We start from the raw sequence: 22,338 nt of genomic DNA, 5'->3' as shown, positions 1-22,338 counted from the left end.
CTCAATCTTGACGTTGCACAGGAAATTTGTGAGAAGATGATAGGTTGAGGCCACTGTCTGGGTTGCGGAGAGAATTCAAATATTGCTGAGTCCCTTTTAGGAACCTTCAGTGACTCCTTGGAAGTCTGGTTTAGAACCCCCCATACAGAGCCGAATTCTGCATAAGAAGAGTTTGTGGTAGATGTTGGCGTGCAGGCAAATTCAGTTTAACCAGGACGTTTATCTCTTCTCTGCTCCACTAATTTTCTTGGAAAAATTGGATTTTAGAAAACTAATGGCACTGCTATTCCCCAGACTCTAAGGAACAGCTTTGTCATCGTCCACCTCCACTCAGCCATTAATGGGACATTAATATATTTTGACATAAAGGGACACAATTGAATTACTTGGCTTTCATTTAACATCTGTGTATTTTCTCTTTCCCCTGTTCTCGTTGTCTGTTTTCATGTTATTGGTTGGCCTGTAAAATACCTGTGGGAGGAGATCCAGGAGAATGATGACATTACTGAGGCTAGACAGTTTCCCCAGCAGCTTGCACAGGTGCCTAGGGAGGCTCCTGCATATGCCCTGACCTTCTTCCATGACCCGGCAGCAGCTGATTCTATTGTTTATTAGCAGAACCTTATGTAGGGTTTTCAGAATAATAATTATGCCGGTGATAGCTGGTATCCTGAGCACTTTCAACGTGCCAGACTTTTTTCTCAGCACGTTACCCGTATTGACCCATTTAATCCTTGTAGTAGGTCTGTGAGGTGGATCCTCTCGTCATCTCCGCCTTACCTACTGGGGAGCTGGAGCACAAGGTTACCTGATTAACCAATAATTGGAGGAGCTTTACCTCCCATCCGGGCAATCTGACTCAGAGTCTGAGCTCTTAGACTTGGCTGAGCTGCCTACCCTTCACGCCAGGATCCAAAATTACTCCAAGCAGATTTCCATCATGGACCCCGTGGTTGCTCTAAAATTTGCTGGTGGGCCTCAACACTTGATAGCAAGCCAAGCCCCAGGTCCCCTAGTCAGAAGAGTGGGTTTAAGCAAGCTGCTGCTGGTGGGAACATGGGATGCATTGTAAGTCCTCAGGAACAGACGGGAGCGGCCCGCAAGAGAGAGGGGGTGTGTAAGAAGGTGGGATGGGGGAGAGTGATAAGCGGTGAGTTTTCTTCTGCCTGGCTGATCACTCTGGAGATGAAGTGAGATAATATGTGAATTCATTTGGATTCTGGAAAGTTCCATTCAAATGACAGTTCATGTTGCACGTGCATGGTGGGCCACCCGTAAGGAAGGTCGGTGGAGGCCGTGGCTCAGGAGGCAGCAGTGTGTGGCTGGAATGGGTGGGCGCCGACACAAAGCTGGGAGGTGGAAGCCTATGGACAGGGGGCGGGCCCTGGTGGACTGTGAGAAAGGGGGTAAACACTGGTTAGCTAGTGGGGAGCCCCTGGGACAAGGCCGTATAGCGACTGGTCTCTAGTCATTCCTTCAACCCCATTGTCCACGCTACAGCTACTGCTGGAGCCAGGTCTTAGTCCTGACATCTCCAGCCCATTGGAGAAGACTAGACTTCACTGTCATTAGACCTACTGTAACCTTGAAATGTATGGAAGTAGACGTCTTTCAACCTGCATCCTCCCCCACCTCCCCCCGGAGGGTATGGTGGGCCACTACATTCTGTGCTTCCAGCTTCCCTCTTACCTGATGTACTTGTGGGGAGATGTTTGCTAAGTACAGTCTTGGCAGGTCACTGGGGGAACTTGAAAATAAAAAGATCGGGCCCCTCTTAATTTGGGGATAAGCATTTGATACACTGTATGGTCACTCAGTCAATTGCTTAAGTTCTTTCCTATCCTTTCCTATCTATTTAACACCCTTTGCTGTAACTCTTATTTTTACTCTGGCTCTGAGTTACCATTTATTTACATATTGACATACTTTTAAAATATTTTCCTAAAAAGGATGATTCTCAGTGTGAAATAATCCCTAAATCCCATCGTGTAGAGGTAACTGCTTGGGATAGCTTACTGAACATTTTCTCCAGACACTTGTGTACCTTTACAGATGCCGAGGTTCCACAGTTTACATGAAGGAGATTATTCCAGACATAATTTTCTCTAACTTTTTTTTTCACTTCACAATGTTATAGTCGAACTTCCCTCCAAACAAAGGCGGATCTGCACACTCATTTGTACTGTTTGCCCAGTGTTCTCTTGTTTCAGTGCACCAGAGTTTACCGAGCTATCCCTCCACTCACTGCTTATTGATAAGAGTCTGGACACCACATAGAGATCATTCGACTTTGTTAATTCAGGCTCTGTGGTTTTGCCATCAAACCCATGGGATTGTTGGCCCCGTATAATAGAACAAGCATGAAACCTATGAGTGAAGAGTCCAAGACTCTGCTCCCAGCTCTGCCACTTAGTTGCTCTGTGACCATAAAATCACTTTACCTTTCTGCACCTCAGCTTTCCTCTCTATTAAAGATGACATGGTATGCATGATATTTAAGGTATGTTCTAGCTTGCAAATATGCCTTCAAATCATATCTCCCATCACTGCTTATGTCAGTTTTATTTATCAAAGCCGATTCCGTGTCCAGCGCAATGCCCGTTACAAAGTGGACACCCAACAGACACACTTTGAACGGACCGATGTATTGATGTGTCTTCTCAAAACTTTCCCTCGCAAATATCAATCTTGTCATTTCATATTGGCTTAGTTTTTAGCCCAGTGAACCTCAGACATTTTTGTTTGTCCACCATCTCTCTTTAGAATTTATGCACGTCTATCTAAATATCTTTGTGTGGGAGGGGGGAGGAAGAGGACTATGTATGAGTATGCACATATGTGTCCATAGCTGGATATATATGTTGTTTTAAGGTATTAGAGTGGGAATCTACCTGGAGGGAGTTACTACTATACTTTGCCCTACGATGAAGCATTAGACAATAGAATGAGATTGAATTATTTCCCCCTCCTTCTTCCAGAGTTGCAGTGAAATTCCATACATGTGTGTGTGAGAGGTGGGGTGGGGGGTCTCAGTATCCAGACAATATTTAACCACTCCCTCCTCCCTCCTTCCATCTGTCTCTTTCTTCTTCCTTCCCTCTTTTTCTTCTCTTTTTCCCCTTCTTTCCCTTTTCCATTCCTTCCCTTCTTTACTGAAATGAAGAGTAATGCTCTTCTTCCGCCTTGGGTCAATGGTGACTTTTATCCCATAATACAAGAGAGGGGAAGCAATCCTTTATTTGCTAAAATTATCTGAACCAATGAAATCTACGTATAGGGAAACAGTGAAGGACGAGTGGAGATTGTGCTCTATTAATCCATTGAAGAAATGTTTTGATCCGTAGGAGTGCTGGCAAAAATTACATTGTTTCGCTCAAGTAATGCCAGTGGTTAAACTAACCTGAAAATATTACTTAGTGCATGGAATCCAGGTAAAGAAATTCTATGGGGGAACAGGATGCTTCAGAAAGCTTGGCACTACCCCCTTTCGTTTAACATGTGTCGCGAATTCTGTTAAAATGAATTACAACCTCATTCCCTTTCTAAAGAAAGTACCTTAGACATATTTTCATTTTTTTCCTTCATTTTGCGGCACTCAGAATCCCCACCACCGACAGCATTTATTGTCATAAACTTTGACTGAGAGGTGCCGTTAGACTGTTGGAGCCATTTTGAGCTCAGCCCTGTGTTTTCTCAATTCTTGGTCTGCTTTTTATAGTTTTTGTTTATTTGTTTCTTCTGAGGGTCAAACTGTCATAAGAGGCTGGTACGGACATACCTGTCTACAGCAGTTTTTTATATGCCTATACCGCTTCTCACTATTTCAGATTAGCTGTGTCTAACTTATCATGGAACTAAACGCATGATCTTACTAGACTTTTTAACACGTTAAAAGCAGATAGGATTGGAGGAGCTTCCAGAAGCCTTTTCTGATTATTTCCACATTCTTACCTAAATTCCAGAAACTTGAGGTTTCTGTAGATGTATTCTCCAGATAATGGCTGTTGTCTGGTGTGAATGAGAACTTTTTCTTCCAAGCATGAAGAGATGTTTTGCCTTTAGTCCTTCCAGGTGCATGTGGCTCTCAATTCTACCCTCTCATTTATGTCTGACTACTCGGTTCTTGTTTTGCAGTCCCCAATCTGTCCCAGACCGCCTGAGGATCCGGGTGAACAAAATCAGTTTACAAGACTATGAAGGATTCCACTATGACAAAGAGAAACTTCGGGAAGCTTGTAAGTTGGAAGTGCTTCGTTGATTTCATGTGATCAGCCTGTCCTCAGCTTCTCGATCCTCCTTGGTTTGGATAGATTCATCTTGTGTCTGAAAACAATGGTTAGAGAAATGATGGAAAGTGTAGTAATGCGTGAATGCCGAGTGGTGATTTATGGCTGAAGGAAATGGAACTGGAGAAAGGAAAGCAGCAGAATAAAATTATTATGTGGAAGATGCCAAGTTAGGATCTCCTGGTGTATTAACCACTTTAGTCTCAAGTTTACCTAAAATGAGAAAGCAGAAGGCTGGTGAATGTCATGTGGTATGGTAACATGTAGAAAACTCTTGGGACAGCATGAGTCTTTCCCTGGAGCCAATATTACCAAATATTATCCTCATTCTTTATGCAGATGTGACATCGTTATCTATAAAGACATGTCTAACACTTCTAGCTATTATGTGATTGCATAATGTAAAAGGCCCACAGAATACCCAATGCCAGGATAAAGTGATTGATGGATGGTGAAATCCTGAAATCTTAAACTGACTCAACATATGAATGTTTCTCAATGTTCATATTTTCCATATGCTTCTTTAAATGGATAACTAATTTTAGTTCATCTTGTCTATCATTTAGTATTTATTGAGCACTTTCTATATTCCAGTCACTATTTTAGATCCCTGTCTGTATTGTGATACATGAGCTAACCAGGTAACGTAGGCCGGAAGATGTTAAGACCACAGGTATGTTAGATAGTGGTGTTCTAGGCTCCCCCCTAATTGTGGAGGATGGCAGTCAAGTACAGTAAATTCAGAGACGATCAGGTCCAGTGACCAAGGGCACAGGCGGGGATGCTAACAGAAAGGAAGGAGTTTGATACGGAACCAGAGGTTTATGAACTAACACCCCATACTAGCTCTAAGCACGGACCTACCTAGAGTTGTAGAAGACACAAATAGCTAACATTGGCAGGAATAGAGTAGGGACACATTCCTGGGATAATGTCTTCCAGGCTCTGATTTCTGAACCTGGGATCCTGGAGTGGGGTTTAGTGAATGGAAATCTTGAAATCTAGGGTCAGTTTAAGGGGTGGGTGCAGGGACGTTCCAATCTGGAAGTGGCATTGAGTGAGGATCCATTTTCCTGGTAGTCCATCCAATCACTGAGCCTCCCAGAGAATTCTGTGTGAAATTTCTCCTTTCTCAATTCTCTCCACCACTTTAGCTTCCTTAACCCTTCTGGTTCTTTTCATTAAACATCAGTACCTTCTAGCTTCTCCTCAGCCTTGCCCCCAACCTCTGTCCCTCACTTTCATTTCCTTGGATGGGAAAGTTTTTTTTTTTTAAATGTTTGTTTATTTTTGAGATAGAGTAAGGGAGGGAGGGGCAGAGAGAGGGAGACAGAGGATCTGAAGCAGACTCTGTGCTGACAGCAGAGAGCGCGACATAGGGCTCGGCCTCACTAACTGTGAGATCACGACCTACGCCGAAGTCGGACGTTTAACTGACCGACTGAGCCACCAGATGCTCCATGATAGGAACGTTTGAAGTGGAGAAGGAGCAATTCCCTGAACTTTTGCATTTCTGCCTTCTCTAAATGGCAGGTTATATTTTCCAGTATAAATGAGATTATAAATAACAGACCAGCACAAATCTAATGTAACTTGTAACATGATGGGCATGTATGTTTGCCTTGGGAGGTGTAGCTCACAGTGTAAGTTAAACTGACTTTTGGAGGCTGCTAATGGCAAAGAGGAGTGTTTTATGTTCTTTCTCGTTTCACGCTTGTAGACACATAGCTTATAATTTTTGAAAAATTAAACATAATAATGGATCTCAAGTCAGTAATGTTTTTCAGTTTGCCATCAACTCTGAAGAAAGTCAGTTGGGAGTAGGGAAACATTTGAGATTTGGGGCTGAAATGAGATTTGAGGCTTATCTGTGGATTTCAATTATCTGTTCTATCTTTTCTGTAGCATTATCTGTCCACCATTGCCAGAGGTAATTGTGATTTGAGTTTTTACAAGAAGATGACATTTCTTGGCAAGTGCTTTACTCATCATATCTTATGTGATAAAACTTCTCTGTGAGGAAACTTCTTATCTCAAACTGGGGAGGTAACTTGGTATAAGTATAAATCCAATAAATTCAGGTGTCTTTGGGTCCCAGAAGGACACAAAAACATTCCAAGAAGGAATCAGAGAGTTACCTAATTCTAAATATTTGAGTTTGAAGGAAACAATATATTAATTAGAAGTAAAGATGGCCAACTCAGGCATCCCACATTGAATATGTAGTTATGATGCATCTAAAATGTGGTTGCTCAGGGAAGTTTGTCCTTTGGGGTTAAATATTTGATTCCTACCCTCACTCTCTTGCCTGATTCCAACTCGTAACCAACTACAGATTCAGTGGAAGGCTGGCAGAGCTCACATTGAGCATAAAGACAAAAACCAGTTCAAGTCCATAGGTGATACACAATGCCAAAATAGATCTGTTATTTCAGAAGCATTAATTAAATAAAATATATAGAAAACATATATAAAAGGGATTTGAGGACAGTACTCTGACCTGCATCCCAAAGGGAGCGACTCCTCTTAGGCCGCTTATTTATTGTCAACATACAAAGCCTAAAACTAAGGCAGTACTGCATTACCAGGTTTAAAAAATTAGTTCTCTTTCTTGATGATAACACTGAGTGATTCATCCAGGCAGCATGTGGCTGTTTGCCATCACTGTTTAATAGATCTTGCTCATGTGTCTGGATTGTTTTTTATATTAGATTACAACTCCAATGTTTGTTGTCTAACAAAGCCCCACTTCCGTCCGTAAGGCAGGTTTCCTTGGTCATTACAGATGGCAGCTCTTTTAATTACCTTGCTTATTTTAGCATAGAGAAAGATGACTACATTATTTCAAAGATTTGCCATCCCCCTTCCATTTAGCTCCAACTCGCCTGGGGGCCATTCCCCCTAAAATAATGCACAAAGAGGGTTAGTCTAGGCCAGTCCCTTCCTTGGCTCTTGCTGGTAAATTTCAGACTTATGTAAAAGTAATTAGAATCTCATTACTGGATTTATGAATTATTAACCATCAAGATAGTGGCTATGATGTCCAAGAGGAAAGTCTATTCAGCTTAAAAGGTAGAACGTAAAGTGGTCATGTTAGAAAAAAATTCTTAATGAAATCCATAAAGATAGCTGACACTTACTCCCATGATCTGAATCAAATCTATTAAATGAGTCCTTAATAAAGCATGTAATCATATAGTCTAGGAAAAGGATGATGAGTTTTTGAAAATCTTTTATATTTCTAACTCCAAAGGAGTTTCACTGATGTGACATACATTTTTTTTTTTTTTTTTTTTATCTAGAATAACTTGATACTGGCCGAGATTTAACTCTTATCTCATGTAAACTGGCTAAACTTGACTTCTGGCATTAGCTTCTCTGCCCTTTTGAATTGCCCTGATAATTCATACTAGTCCAGGCCCTAAATCAGAAGCAAAAACAAGGTTGGAATTTATTGAAAATAGGTGTAGCCTATTAAGGTAGGAGAGGACTAACATTTGCTGTATATCAGGTATAGTGTTCGTAACCCCTTTACATTTTTTTCAATGTAATGGAAATTATATGGATGTTCATGCGTATATATAATAAATATATAATATCTCAGTATATTATTCTCTGGCTTACATTAATGATATTAGGATCGTAGCTTAGACAATTGTTTTTATGAAATTCCCTTGTCTTTGGTTTACCGATTTAGTGGAAGGGTCAGAAATATCTGTGTTGGAATTACGGTTGCAACCTTGACCACGTAGTTCATCCCTCTGATGATCCTAACTCTCATCTCCAAAACGGGAATAGAATTGCTGCAGGAATGAGAGAGTGAAATGTAATCTTGCGGGTGAAACTGTGGTGCAAAGGATGGCACGCTACCATGCTTTCCCAAAATGGTAGTTATGGTTGTTGTGGTTGCCGTTGCTCAGGACACGCTCCAGGCCCGCTGGCTGCCCTTCGGTCTGCAGGTCGGGAGGCCAGCTGACCTCTTCCACACGTGGCTCCCACTTTAATGTGCACGTGCTTCCGACCCACTTTCTCACTTTCAAAAACAGCATTGAAAACACCGATAGATATCACAGAAAGATTATGGCAAGAGAATACAATTAATCATTTGATTTACATTTATTGTGTCTGCCAGTACAAGAGTGCTCTGATGGCTGGATGTAGAAACATATGAGATGTGTAAACACTGCCCATATTTGGTGCTCTGGCCAGGTATCTGCACACTTCATTAAAATAAAATTTTTTTTATCTTAGAGAGTGAAAGAGAGAGAGGAAGAGAGAAAGAATCTTAATCAGGCTCCATGCTCAGTGCAGAGCCCAGTGCAGGGCTCAATCCCACCACCTGGGATCATGACCTGAGCTGAAATCAAGAGCTGGATGCTCACCCGAGCCACTCAGGTGCCCTGTGTACTTCTTTCTTTAAGTCCCAAGACAGTTTCATATGTGTATCATCTGGTATCCAGCACTGATTAAAAAAACAACAACTTATTTTGGAATAATTTTAGATTTCTAAACAAGTTATGAAGATACTACTGGGAGTTCCTGTACACCCTTTACCCTATTATGTTCCCTATTGTTGAACATTGTATATTACATGGTACCTTTGTCAAAGAAACTCATATTTGCTTCATTATTCTTAACTAAACTCTGGACTTTCTATTCTAGGATCCAGTCCAGGATATCACCTTGCATTGGGTAGACATGGCATATCTTCCCAGCCTCCTTTGATCTGTTTCTCAAGTTCTCAGTCTTTTTTTTTTTTTTCTCCCCATAATGGTCTTGAGAAATACTGGCCAGGTATCCTATAGACTATCCCCCAGTCTGGCTTTGCCTATTATTTTACTCATAACTAGACTGGAGTTGTGGGTTCTTGAAAAACAAATACTGCAGAGCTGAAGTCTCTTTTTGTCCCATTATCTTAGGGGTATATGATATCCACATGACATCCATGATGATGGTAACCTGATCATTTGGCTAAGGTTGTATTTGCTAGGTTTCTCCACTGCAAAGCTACTAATTTTTTTTCCCCTTTCCCTATGTTACTTTTTGTAAGTCACCAAGTTTAACCTGTCCTCAAACTTGGGGGAGGTGGATCACTTGAATTTTCATGCTTTCCAGTTTCCATATTTGACCTCAAGTGAATGTAATACATTTGTCAAAATGGTGGAGCCATTCAGTCAAGATGCATTCATGCTTCCAAAAACTATATATTTGCAACAAATATATGCCAGATACCATGTTAGATGCTAAGCATTAGAAGATGCAAGTAGGACATTGAACATTACAGTATCATTTATTCAATACACATTTATTGAGTGCTTACTCCAAGCAAACCATGGTGGAGGAAAAAAAAACCAAAACAGAAATAGTCCCTGATTCGCTGGAATTTTTTTCTCATGTGATGAGAATTGCAGTAGGGCTATGGAAGTACTAGGTACCTATTTTCCCAGCGAACACCACTTAAATAACTAAAGAAAGGGATAGGAATTTTTAAGCGAGAATGAGAAAAGCCAATTTAAGCACTAATTAGTTGTATGACCCTGGACAATACATTTATCCTCTTCAGGCTTTAGGTGCTTTATCTGCGAAATGCAGTGGTTAAACTAGGTGTTAGTTTAGAAAACTAACATTAGAAAATTGTGAACATTAGAAAATTGTGTGTATGCATTTTGCTTCATGAATTTGCTATAAATACTGACTTTTCTTTCTGTTGATTACTTCATCTAAAATTGAATATTTCCCCCTCATTTAACAAGTTGATAACTGGGCTATTCAGTAGAGATAAGGCCTCCATTTGGTGGGGGTAGGTGTTCCATTTTGAAATCTGTCTCAGGAGTTAAATGGTATCAGTCCGTTCTCTGAAGGGCACTGTCCATCCCTTTGTGAGTGTTTGTCTTTTCCTATTTTCATGGGTTGGCATTTACCCAGAGTGCTTATGTTCTTGACTGTCTTCTCCATCTTTTGTCTGTATCTTAGATTTCTCTTTTCATTTAAAATGTAATAATAAGTAAAAATAATAGTCAACTCATCATGCACTATCACCGTGAGCAAGGAAATGTCTTAACATTTCTACTCCTATCATTTAATTTAATTCTCCCCCAAATTCTGAGGTTTTGGGCTGAGCAACTTGGTAAACAGAGGTAGGGGACATGTAGAGGACCCACAGTGACCAAGAAGCAGCACATGGTGAGCTAGAAAACAAACAAACAGACAGCCTGTTGATTGCAAGCCTAGAGAAGAAAAATGTTTTATGAAAGAACAGTGAGAGAACGCTGTGAAAGCCCCGGAGTCAGAGAGGTGGAGGAAAAATTGCATGCTAAGAGCTGATCATTGGATTTGGGCAGAGGGCGGCTATTAGTCACCTCACGAGAGGTTAAGGGTGAAAAGATGAATAGAGTTGGTACGTGTCCACACCGGAGTGAGGGAAGTAAGTCTGCACAGGTTGCTCTTGTTAGATGTTTAGCCATAAAGGGGAGGAGACAATGGGCTGGTGGCTGGAAGGGGATGTGGTATCCAGGGAGGACATCTTTCTACTTGTCAGATAGTGTAGCTGTCTCTGCTGATGGGGCGCATTTACTGGAGAGAGAGAACTCGATTGAAGAGAGAAGGTCAGCTGCAGGGGGGATGGCTTTGTGTGGGTGGAGATGGGACCTAGGGCCCAGTGAGAGCTGGAGGCGGGCTCTGCAGAGTACAGAGCAGGAAGGCGGAGGAGCGATACACAGGCAGGTAAGTTGAAGGTTTGGGTACTCGGGAGAAGACGTCCCGTTCTGATGATTTTTATTTTCTCAGTGAAATAAGAAGCAAGGCTACGGGCTAATGGTTGGGATAGGAGGGTATCAGTGTTCAGAAAGAGCAGAGAAAGTTGGAAATAATCAATTTGAGGAGCAACACAATGAATGGACCAGGCAGGATTGCTGAGCATCACTTTAGATATAGATGATTTAATCCACTGGCTTTTCATAAGAATGTGTGGAGTCTGACTCATCAGTTCCTAGGGGTCTTGACTTCAAAATGAGTGCACTCTCAGGGGCACCTGGGTGGCTCAGTCCCTTAAGCATCCAACTTCGGCTCAGGTCATGATCTCACAGTTTGTGGGTTTGAGCCCCGTGTCACTCCCGGCTGGCAGCTCAGAGCCTGGAGCCTGCTTCAGATTCTGTGTCTCCCTCTCTCTCCGACCCTCCCCTGCTCGGGCTCTATCTGTCTCTTTCTCTCTCAAAAATCAGCAAACATTAAAAAAGAATTAAAAAAACAAACAAACAAACAAACAAAAACGAGTGCATTCTCTTTCTTTCCAACTCCAGAGATTCAGATGCCAGGAGAATATTAGACATGAAGATGATAATCTTATTTTTAATATAAATCCCTTTGTAATCTAACTCTGATTATCATCCAAAGCCTTGCTTTGTTTACAAGAAAAGACGCTTCCAGAACTGCGGTGAGGTCGATGCTGATGACCTTAAGTCTCAGGCTAGGAAATAAGCCTAAAGTGTTGATATTTATTTGATCCTTCTTTCATTGTTGAAACTTAGCATTTGATAATGAGAACTGTCAACTCCAGGTATAGCTTCAAGTCTCCGCCCAAAGGAATATTTTTCATTTTCATTAGTTTATTCTGTGCACACACACAAAATGATGACCAGTTCTTACTGCTTACACAGCATCCTAGTTTGTTTTGTTGGGACCTTCCTGGGTGGACAATTCTAGGGTATCAGCTCAGATGGCAGGTAGGCTTCTCTTTAAAGACTTCCTTCTAAGAGCTTTGTATAAAATTTTTGCTTTTTAATCCTCATGTTAACATGTGAGTGGTGTGGGATCAGCCGCTGCAGTCATGGCATCATATTTAATAATAAAAACACCTAGTGTTTGCCCGCTGCATCATGGTTTACAGAGGGCTTCTCTATGTGCTGTGTGCCTGTGTTTTCATGGGGACACTTTGATTCATCACACCGTGACAGGATTTGAATTTACATGTCTCTTCTAATCCAGTACACTGTCCTTTTTTTTTTTTTTTTTAAGTTTATTTATTTTTGAGAGAGATGAGAGAGCACAAGCAGGGGAGGAGCAGAGACAGAGGGGGGACAGAGGATCTGAAGCAGGCTCCATGCTGACAGGAGAGAGCCTGATGCAGGGCTTGAACCCATGAACAGTGAGATCATGACCTGAGCCGAAGTCAGACCCTTAACCAACTGAGCCACCCAGGCGCCCCTAGATGTGTTTTAAAAAAGAGTTTGGGGTTATAGTTTTTGTTATTGGTTGGGTTTCCTCAGAAACAGACTCTGAGGCTTTTGAGTTTTACACGTATGAGGCTTATTGGGGATTCTCCAAGAGGGAACAGCAGTTGTGAAAAGGGAGAAAAGAGTAGCGTCAGGCCGAGGAGGAAGTTGAGCTGTAATAGTTGCCAGAGGGACGTTTGTATCTGGGATGGCCATTTAGGATTGTCCCAGTTGAAACAAGGATTGTTTCCTTGGGAGGAAGCAAACCCTGAGTAGGGTAGCTTCCTTCCTGGAGAGGAACTCAGCCGTGAGCTATGAGTAGAGCCAACAGCCAACACTTCAGCAGTTGAGGGAATGAGCACCTCAGTCCCATCGTGGATCCGGGTGGGGCACTTCACTTCCGAAAGCCTCATCTCATTTATGTAACTGAGCTCCTGATTTTTAAACTAAGGCCAGGTAGGAACCACCTACATGCTAGAAATCCTTGAGTCCATTCATTCACTTCTTCATTAACAACTATTTACCGAATACCTACCATGTACCAAGCGCTGTTCTAGGTGCTAGGGATTAGACTCATACGACCACTAGCCTCCAAAGTTTTCTTTGTATTTTTTGACCCTACCATTCCAAATTCAGGGAATTGGAATATAAGTTACCTTCTTTTGATGTGTCAGAATTTGGTAAAAAAAAAAAAACCCCACAAAATGTTAAGATGACCTTTTCTTAACAGTTCTTTTTGACATGAACTATTATTAAGCTAAATATTCTCCACTTGGAATTTGAGTGATTAAAATTGGAAACTGAAATGCAAGGCAATCTAAATTTCAGGCTATTTCTAGCCTAACACTGGAGTCAGAATTAACTCCAGAGTTTGATCTTCAACAAGATGGACATTTCTTCTCTGTATTCTTCCAGTTTATTGGTAAAACTATTGAACTGAATAGACCTAAGGACAGAAATGTGTGCTAATGTGAAAATAACCTCTTTGCAGATTGACTCAGAATGACAATTGTATGTGCTACTAACATTAGGTAAAAGATGTAGGCTTTTCATAGTTCATCCTGGGGAAAGCACTCTTTTTTAATAATACTTAGTGGGTTTCCTGAATGACTGATCCATGGCACTATTTGGGAGTCACTGATAAATAGAATTAGTCCCCTGGGTTGTCAGATTCTAAGGATGTGTTTGCTTAAATCTGCCCTATTTCACATCTCTCCGTTAGTGGCTGTCTACTTGTAATTAGTTTATTCTTTTTGCTTCCAGAAAGAGATTTAGGCCTCTTCAGAAGATTTTAGGAAATCTGTCATTAATTCTGCACATGTATCCAATAAACTCAGAAATTCACAGCTGCATGACTGAATGTGTCCTCAGTATCGAACTGTTGGTGACCTTGCCCATCACCATACAGTACAATGGACAGTATGATATGCAAAAAAAAAAAAAAAAAATGTGAAAACATTTGAAGTTGTGTCGCTAACTATAATTTTGAGTATTTAAGTTTTGGAACAGTTAGGAATCTTTGCTTTTGGATACTTAATGTTTCATTTGACTTCTGTATTTATATGGCTGGCCGGGGCACGTAACCAAGATTCCACTGTCATAACCAAGTATTTGTTAGCTCCTAAATACTAGAGCACTGGCTCTCATCAGTTATCAGTGATGGTTCTTCTCTGTAGCTAGGAATTTTGCAAATAGTACCTTACGGATAAATGTACCTGGGAAAAAATTATGTTGTTTTCTAGTGTGCATCATCAAGTATATTCTAGAACTCACCATTAAAAGCTGCTATTACATTTCACACTGGGAATAACTCCCAAGGGATTTTATAACACATTTTGTCGTTGCAGAATTTCACTAGAATTTCATTGTGTGTGATATTAGGAATTTTCATTGAAATGGAGTTCTTACCATCAAAAATAGAAATTTACATCATTGTTGGTAAATTTCGATATTAAGTTGGAAGAATTATGACATTTCATAAAATTGTTTCATCTGGACCTTTGGTTTGTATTATAGTAAGAGTATTGGGCCTTTGCCCATACTTTCCCCTAGATTATCACTGGTAATACAAGAGCCAAATTCATCAGAAGTAGGGAAAAAGAAAACTTGTGCAATTTTAAACATATTAGCCATTATTGGGTTGCATTCTCCATCTGACTTCTGTTTTTGTTCAGAAGACTGTTGTAACTTTTTTTTTTTTTTCTGGATTTCTCTTTCTTCTGCTTTTCAATTGATTATGCCTGTATGCTGGTGATTACAAAGAGGAAAAGAAAAGGATCTATTGCTGCCTAATTCTGATTTCCTGAGGGACTGTAGTACGGGCTTTGGATGGATGTCTGGGGGTTAGGACATGGTCTTTCTTCCTCCTTCCTTCCTCTGTTCTTGGTTCTCCAGGCTTGAGAATATTTTCTAAAAAAAACTTTAATGCTTATTTATTTATTTATTTATTTGTCATGTTTATTTAGTTTTGAGAGAGAGAGACAGAGCATGAGTGGGGGAGGGGCAGAAAGAGAGGGAGACACAGAATCCGAAGCAGGCTCCAGTCTCTGAGCTGTCAGCACAGAGCCTGATGCGGGGCTCGAACTCACAGACCGCGAGATCGTGACCTGAGCCGAAGTCAGATGCTTAACCGACAGAGCCACCCAGGCACCCCAGTGCTTATTTATTTTTGAGAGAGAGAAAAACAGAGAAAGAGAGCGTGAATGGGGGAGGGGCAGAAAGAGAGGGAGACACAGAATCTGAAGCAGGCTCCAGGCTGTGGGCTGTCAGCACAGAGCCCCATGCGGGGCTTGAACTCACAAACCGCGAGATCATGACCCGAGCTGAAGTCTGATCCTTAACCGACTGAACTACCCAGGCACCCCTAGTCTTGAGAATATTCTTAAGAATTCTGCCAGTAACAACATGCTAACTCAGAAACCCCTTTCAGATAGTTTAGGTGTTATCAACTGCCTTTGAGGCCTTTATAAGTGGTCTTTGTCATCCATCATTACAAAAGACACTTTTATGTTGTTTTCATAACCCAACCACCCAACTCTCCCTCTCTTTCTCTCTTAATGTCCCTCCTCCCAGCCCTCCCTGACCCTTCATCTCACCATCTGTTTCCTCCACTCTCTCACGAGCTCAACAGGCACCAGTCCACTGTGGCATTAGGGAGGTTACAAGGAGGTTATAGCTGCCATGGCCACTCTAAACAACCTTGAGTCTCCCTTGTGTCTTTTCCTTTTCACTCTCCAGTTGTTCACAGAGTTGATTGCTTGACTTTAATCTCTCTCCCACATGTCTCTCCCCCACACTCCTCTCTTCTGGGCTTCACCATTGCTCTTCTCCTTGAACGCTACAGCTCTTCCTAACTCACCTTCCTGCCACTCACCTTGTCTTCCACATCTCCTCCAATGATTTTTCTAAAACGTCAAAGAAAAATTGCCCTGGAACAATTAAACAGGGGAGGAAGGATTTATTCAAGAGTATTGCAATAGAGAACCAAGAGTCAACTCTGCTGTGACAAAAGGCGGGGAATTTTTAAGCCCTGGGGTGAGTGGGTAGAAAAGTAGCGGAGGATATTAGCAGGAGGCTAGTCAGTGTGATCAGGCCATCCGTGCTTGCTGCTGATTAGCAGCACTTGGTTAGGCTCCTACCCACCCACGGAGCCTCGAAAAGCAGGACACAATCTTCCTTGAAGGCATCAGAGAGATGCCTCCCAGATCTTTGAGAAAGACATTCTAGGGTGGCAAAAGTCTGAGAGGCTGGGAGAAGATTGACATCTTAAAAAGACAGAGAAATAATTTACAATTGAAAGTCTTCTAAATAAGAACTGAGAGGTCAGGCAACGTGTCAAGTATAGTCAAGCCAAGGGTCACATTAAGGCCTTCTAGGTTGATGTAAATCTGAAACCTTTACCATCTGTTGGAAACCCTATAATATCTGCCCATCCTTTTGAGAATAAGGCTCCACTCCTTAGTATAAAAAACCCCCACAAGCTTCTGGCCTTGACCTCACCTCCTTGTACTCTTTACCCACTTATTTTTGTAAGTCCTAAACATTTTCATGCCTTGGTTTCTTAGAATCTAAGGATGGTCTAAGACTGAGACTTTCCTGTGCCTGAGAAATTCTTGTCTCTCTTGCTAAACTCCCTTACTGTCTTCATTTGGGGTAACTTTTTGTGAAGTGCGTCCTGACCTAAGAAATGGGCAGCTTCTCTGCGTCCTATGCACACTAGATTCTCATTGGTCAGAATTGAAGTCACAAGGTCTATAATGGAGAGGATGTATTTAATGTCCCTCTTCCTTTCCTGGTCTGTAACACCTTGAGGGCAGGTACTGAGTCTTACTCAGTGTTGCTTCTCACCTCCTAGCACCAGTTGTCTCTGGAAGAAGAAAATCCTTAAAACTTGTGTGCTGAATGATTAAGTGGAGGACTTGTAGGCCTGAAAAATATTTTCATACGCTATCTGTTACACAATTGCCTAGTTAAGTGAAAGTGAATACTAGGAGTTGCTATGTGAGATTATGAACGACAAAACATTTAAGAGGATTTTTTAAAAAGTGGGTTGGATGTCCCTTGGGTTGCCTTCTCAGGTAGTTAATAATTGGGATAAGAAGCAGAATTGGATCTGTAGTTTGAAACCCAGATTTGTAGAGAAACTGCTACTTTGTAGAAAGCACACCTTGAAAATACTGTCCTCACATAGAATGCAGTAAAAACTACATCGTTCACTTCTATCTTGTGGATGACACTTGGAACTAACTGTGGAAAGGTTAAGCTCAAGCTACAGAGTCCAAACTCTAGGATCACTGTTAATCACACGAACCAGGTGTCATGAAACCTTTTACAGAGGCCAGCTCTGCCATGGTGAAGTATGAAGTTCTTAGGATCTTGTGTTTCCTTTTGAATGCTAATATGCCTATTAATTTCCCCTCTTGGTTCCATTTGAGCTGTGGCAGTCAACGACGACAAGTTGTTGTAAAACAGACCTGTGGCACCTAGGGAGAAAAATTGAATTGAAACATTGCCAACTCATTCTCTTTAATTATTGTCAGCCATCAAGTTCGAACTTTAGTTCCCTGATAACCCTGACACATTCAAAACTAATGAGAACCACAGGAAGATTCCACTCGTCCCCTCCCATCCTCCCTTAGGGCTTTGCTTCCTTTCTCTAGAGTCCCCTGCCTTCCTCCTTGATTTTTACTTCTAGTCCCTTCTTCCCATCATGTGACTTCTTGAATAGTGTTAAAAGTATGGCCAAGAAAGTAGATAATATTTGTTTTTCTTTATGTAAGTGGATTCTCTCATATGAGCAAAGTATCTATATATAGGAAACTCAGAGCCTATTTTTTCTTTTCTCTTGTGTTTCTATTTTTTTAATTAATAGACTTTATTTTTTAGAACACTTTTACGTTTACAAAAAGATCAAGTGGAAAGTACACAGAGTTCCATATATCCCCTCACCGTACACCCTTCCCCCCCCCCCCCACAGTCTCTCCTATTATTAACATCTTGCTTTAGTATGGCGCATTTCTTGTTAGAATCGATGAGCCAGTGTTAACGCATTAGTACTAACTAAAGTTCATACTCTGCATTAGGATTTGTGCTTGTGCTCTATACTATAGTTTTATGGGTTTTCACAGATGTGTGACGCATATTCACCAGGACAGTATCATTCAGAGTAGTTTCACTACACTAAGTAACCCCTGGGCTGTACCTATTAACCATCTCTTATCTGTAACCCTTAGCAAGCACTTTTTTTTTTTTTTTTTAACTCTCCATAGTTTTACCTTGTCCAGAATACCATGTAGTTGGAATCATGAAGGGTGTGACCTTTTCAGACGAACTTCTTTTACTTAGCGGTCTGCCTTTAAGCTTCCTCCATTGTCTTTTGTGGCTTGAAAACTCATTTCTCTTTGTTGCTGAATGACATCCCATTGTATGCTAATGAGTTTGTTCATTCAGTCACCAACTGAAGGGCATGTTTGTTGCTTACAAGTTTTGGCAATTATGAATAAAGCTGCTGTAAACATTCATGTGCAAATTTTTGTGGGGACATAATTTTCAGCTGGTAAGAATTTGTTTAGTTTTGTAAGAAACTGCCAAGCTATCTTCCAAAGTGGGTGCACCATGTTGCATTCCCATCTGTGATGAATGAAAGTTCCTGTCGCTCCACATTCTCCCTAGCATTTGGTGGTGTCGGATTTTTTTTTTTGTTTTCAATTTTAGCTATTCTAATACATCTACAACAGTATCCCATTGTTTTAATTTGCAGTTCCCTAATGACATATGATGTTGAGCACCTTTTTCATGTGCTTACTTGCCATTTATTTGTCTTCTTTGGTAAGATGTCTGTTCAGATCTTACCTTAGTTTTTAATTGACTGTTACTGCTTTAAGAATTCTTTGCATATTTTGAATACCAGTCTTTTATCAGATATGTGTTCTGCAAAGGTTTCCCCCCCCCCCCCCCATCTGTTTGGTCTTTTCATTTTTTTAAAAATATCTTTGACAGAGTAGACGTTTTAATTAAATGAATTCCAACTTAGCACTTTTCTCTTTCGTGGATCATGCTTTTGGTGTTGTATCTAAACCGTCTTTGCCAAACCCAATCTTGCCTAGCTTTTCTCTGGTGTTATTTTCTAGGGAACAGATTCTTTTTCAGACTATTGGTTTCTAAAGCTGTGTATAAGTTGATAGAGAGTGAGCTTTGGACATAAACTGTATAGATTATATCAATAAATCTAAAATTGATGCTTAAGGAAATGTCAGGTTTTAAAAAGGGTATTTCTGAATAGCGTTAACATAAAATAAATGCATTTTAATATTATCTATGTTTTTTATGATTTCCCGTATTATTCATAATGCTTCCCTATTTTATGAATTTTTGACACTGATTTATTCTTTTCAGGACATGACTGTCTTTTTATTTAACCTCAAGACTCTGCAATTCTAATATTTTTATGTATATATTTAGGACTTATAACTCAATCTTTGCAAATCCGTCCGTTTTCTGAGAAGCTTTTCTCTAAGGTCTCATACCTTCTTTTAATGATCCTATTGGAGATAGTTTTGTTTGTGTTTTGAATAGGTTAACAGCCCCATTCAGCTGCAATTCTGTTCTAACAGGAATTACACCGTAATAAATAGAGATAGAGATAGACTGGCTGACCAACTTAAACTTCACCATGTACGGAAAAGATGATGATTTCACTTTTAGATGAAGACTCTTAGGAGAGATGGAAGGAGTCTCTGCATCACTGTGTGTCTTCAGCTTCTCTGAGAGTGAGAGTGCACATGAGCCCATTGTAAGAGGATTTAGGGGACAAGGTAATGATTGAATTCTGAGAAACATTGGTGAGGGTGTTAGGGTGCATTCTAGATATCAAGCAGAAATATGGTTAGAGGGAATGAACTTTGAATTCTTCTGCTCCACCTTAACTTAACTCTTGCTCTCAAAAGCAGGTTAAGGTAGAGTATATCTTGGGTGATACGGTGTTGTTGTTGTGTGTGTATTTGTGTGCGTGTGTGTGTGTGTGTACGTGTGTATATGTATGTGTACATACATATATATATAAAAGAAACTGGTTCAGACTCGCCTGGGCTCTACCCTTGCATTGAAAACTAACTCCAAGGATGATGAAATTTTTTTTTAAGTTTATTTATTTTTGAGAGACTGAGACAGAGCATGAGCAGGGGAGGGGCAGAGAGAGAGAAGGAGACACAGAATCCGAAGCAGGCTCCAGGCTCTGAGCCATCAGCACAGAGCCCAACGCAGGGCTCGAACCCATGGAGTGCGAGATCATGACCTGAGCCGAAGTCAGACGCATAACCGACTGAGCCACCCAGGCGCCCCTGAAAATTTCAATGATGATAGCTGCCCACATAGCAGTCTTGCGAGTCACAGTGCTCCAGTGTATATTGTTTGGCTGCCCGACGGATTTGTCACCCTGGGCTTGTCCAGCCCCACCTAGGAGGTTTACTTTGGTTCCTCTTCTGTGTTGTGTTCCCCATGTGTTACGTTACATGCATTCCTCAATCTTTTGCAAACTCAAACTTTTGTTAGAGGAAGTATTGCAATAGCTCCTTGAAAGAGAATGTGTCTTTCATTCATCCTTGCAGTTGTTTGAAAGCATGGATCATGTGTAAAAGTCTAGAACGCTGAAGGCATTGTTTCATTGCCTGCCCGACCATGCAGTGGCCTGTATAGTTTAAGAGCATCTAATCCCTGATCCTTTATATCAGTTATTCCTCTCTGGAATCTAGTTATTCCTCTCCGGAAAGTCATAGATACTTCTTTGTCCCCAATATTGTTAAATTTTAAAATACGATGTCTTTCTCTTGTTTTATTTTCATCTTGCTGGGCACCTGTCAGGCCATTTTAGTTTGAAGCTAATGTTCTTCAGTCTAAGAAAAATTTTTTATTTGGTTTATTTCTGGTAATTATTCCTTTCTCTTTTCTCTGGTTTTTGAAATTCCTATTATTTGAATGTTCAGCCACTTGGCTGAGTCTTATTTTTCTTAGCATTTCTCTTGTATTTTATGCCTCCTTGTAGTTTTGCTCTACTTTTATGGCAATTTCCTCAACTTTGTCTTCTATTATTTCTATTAAACTGTATTTATCCTATCAATTTTTTATTTCCAAGAATTTTTTTTTTTGTTTTCTGAATGGTGTTCCTTCTCCTTTTTCTTCCTCCTATTACTTATTTTATTTTTAAATAGTTTTTTAAAAATGTTTATTTTTGAGGGAGAGACAAAGCATGAGTCGGGGAGAGGCACAGGGAGAGAGGAAGACACAGAATCCGAAGCAGCTCGAGGCTCCGAGCTGTCAGCCCAGAGCCTGACGCGGGGCTCAAACTCACAAAGCGTGAGATCATGACCTGAGCCGAAGTCGGACGCTTAACCGACTGAGCCTCTCAGGCGCCCCCCTCCTATTCTTTATCTTCTTTTAATACAATCTGTTTATATTTCATAGATGGAATATTTAATTTTAACTCTTTGAGGATTCCCCAAGAGGAGGCTTCAGATCTCTTTCCAAAAAGGCAGGGTTCTGGCTACTAGCTTTGGAGAGCCTAGTGAGGGAAGAAATCTGGGGATCTGTATTCTGCAGATAGTCAGTAAGTCCCCATTGTCTATAAAGTAATTGTACCTGCTAAGAGTGGCTGGTGGAATCTAGTGATCTATTTTAGCTGCCCCCTCCACCCTCAGTTCTTGAGGCATGTGATGCTGACAGTTTGCAAGATTCCTGGGGGTTTTACTGTAAAAATCATGTTGGTTCTCATCATTCCCATCCATGATTTAGGACTGCACTCTATAGGGGCTGTGGGTCATTTACCAGTTTTCCATCTGCTTTATCTGTTACTATCTTCTCACTGTTTCTCCTCTTTTTTTCTTGGTTTATGTCTTTAAAAAACCCATTTACTGTAATTTAGTAGCATTTCGGACAAGAGAAAAGGAAGTATTAAATCTGTCGTCAGAATTGAAAAACCAGCTTGGTTTTTATTGCTTAAAACCTATAAATTCCATTTGATCCCTGCAACACAAGTTCCATTATGTAGGCTGAGTATTGGTTGTTGCTTATTGGAGTCGAATAAAATCTTTAAGGCCAAAATAAGATGAATCATCAGGATTGAGGATAATGACTCTAATGCTCAAGTGACAACCACCTTCTTTGCTCTCAATTAATATGAAGGCAACTTCCCTGAAGTGGTAGTTAGTCATCAATATTGTAAAATGAAGGTGATAATTTTCTCTAAATTTCTTCCACCATCGTGTCCAGCCCCAGATGGAACTGTCAGATTACAATATTTTTATACTACAGTTATTTTTCCCATTATGGAAAGAGTAGAAGTTAGTTTT

At 40.7% G+C, this 22,338-nt stretch overlaps 1 protein-coding gene across 13 annotated transcripts in view; it reads left to right on the top strand.

Annotated features, from left to right (window-relative positions):
* DGKI (diacylglycerol kinase iota) overlaps nt 1-22,338 on the top strand; it is a 444,802-nt gene that overhangs the window by 314,757 nt on the left and 107,707 nt on the right. For all 13 annotated transcript variants that reach the window (XM_045495795.1, XM_045495789.1, XM_045495788.1 and 10 more), the window contains one exon: nt 4,135-4,235. In XM_045495795.1, coding sequence (XP_045351751.1) covers nt 4,135-4,235 — 101 coding nt within the window. The remainder of the gene's footprint in view (nt 1-4,134; nt 4,236-22,338) is intronic.

The sequence above is a fragment of the Leopardus geoffroyi genome, chromosome A2 (genome assembly GCF_018350155.1).
Source record: "Leopardus geoffroyi isolate Oge1 chromosome A2, O.geoffroyi_Oge1_pat1.0, whole genome shotgun sequence".
In the NCBI taxonomy this organism is placed as follows: domain Eukaryota; kingdom Metazoa; phylum Chordata; class Mammalia; order Carnivora; family Felidae; genus Leopardus; species Leopardus geoffroyi.
The sequence above is the reverse complement of the archived record's forward strand: the minus strand, read 5'-3'. Positions and strand labels throughout refer to the sequence as shown.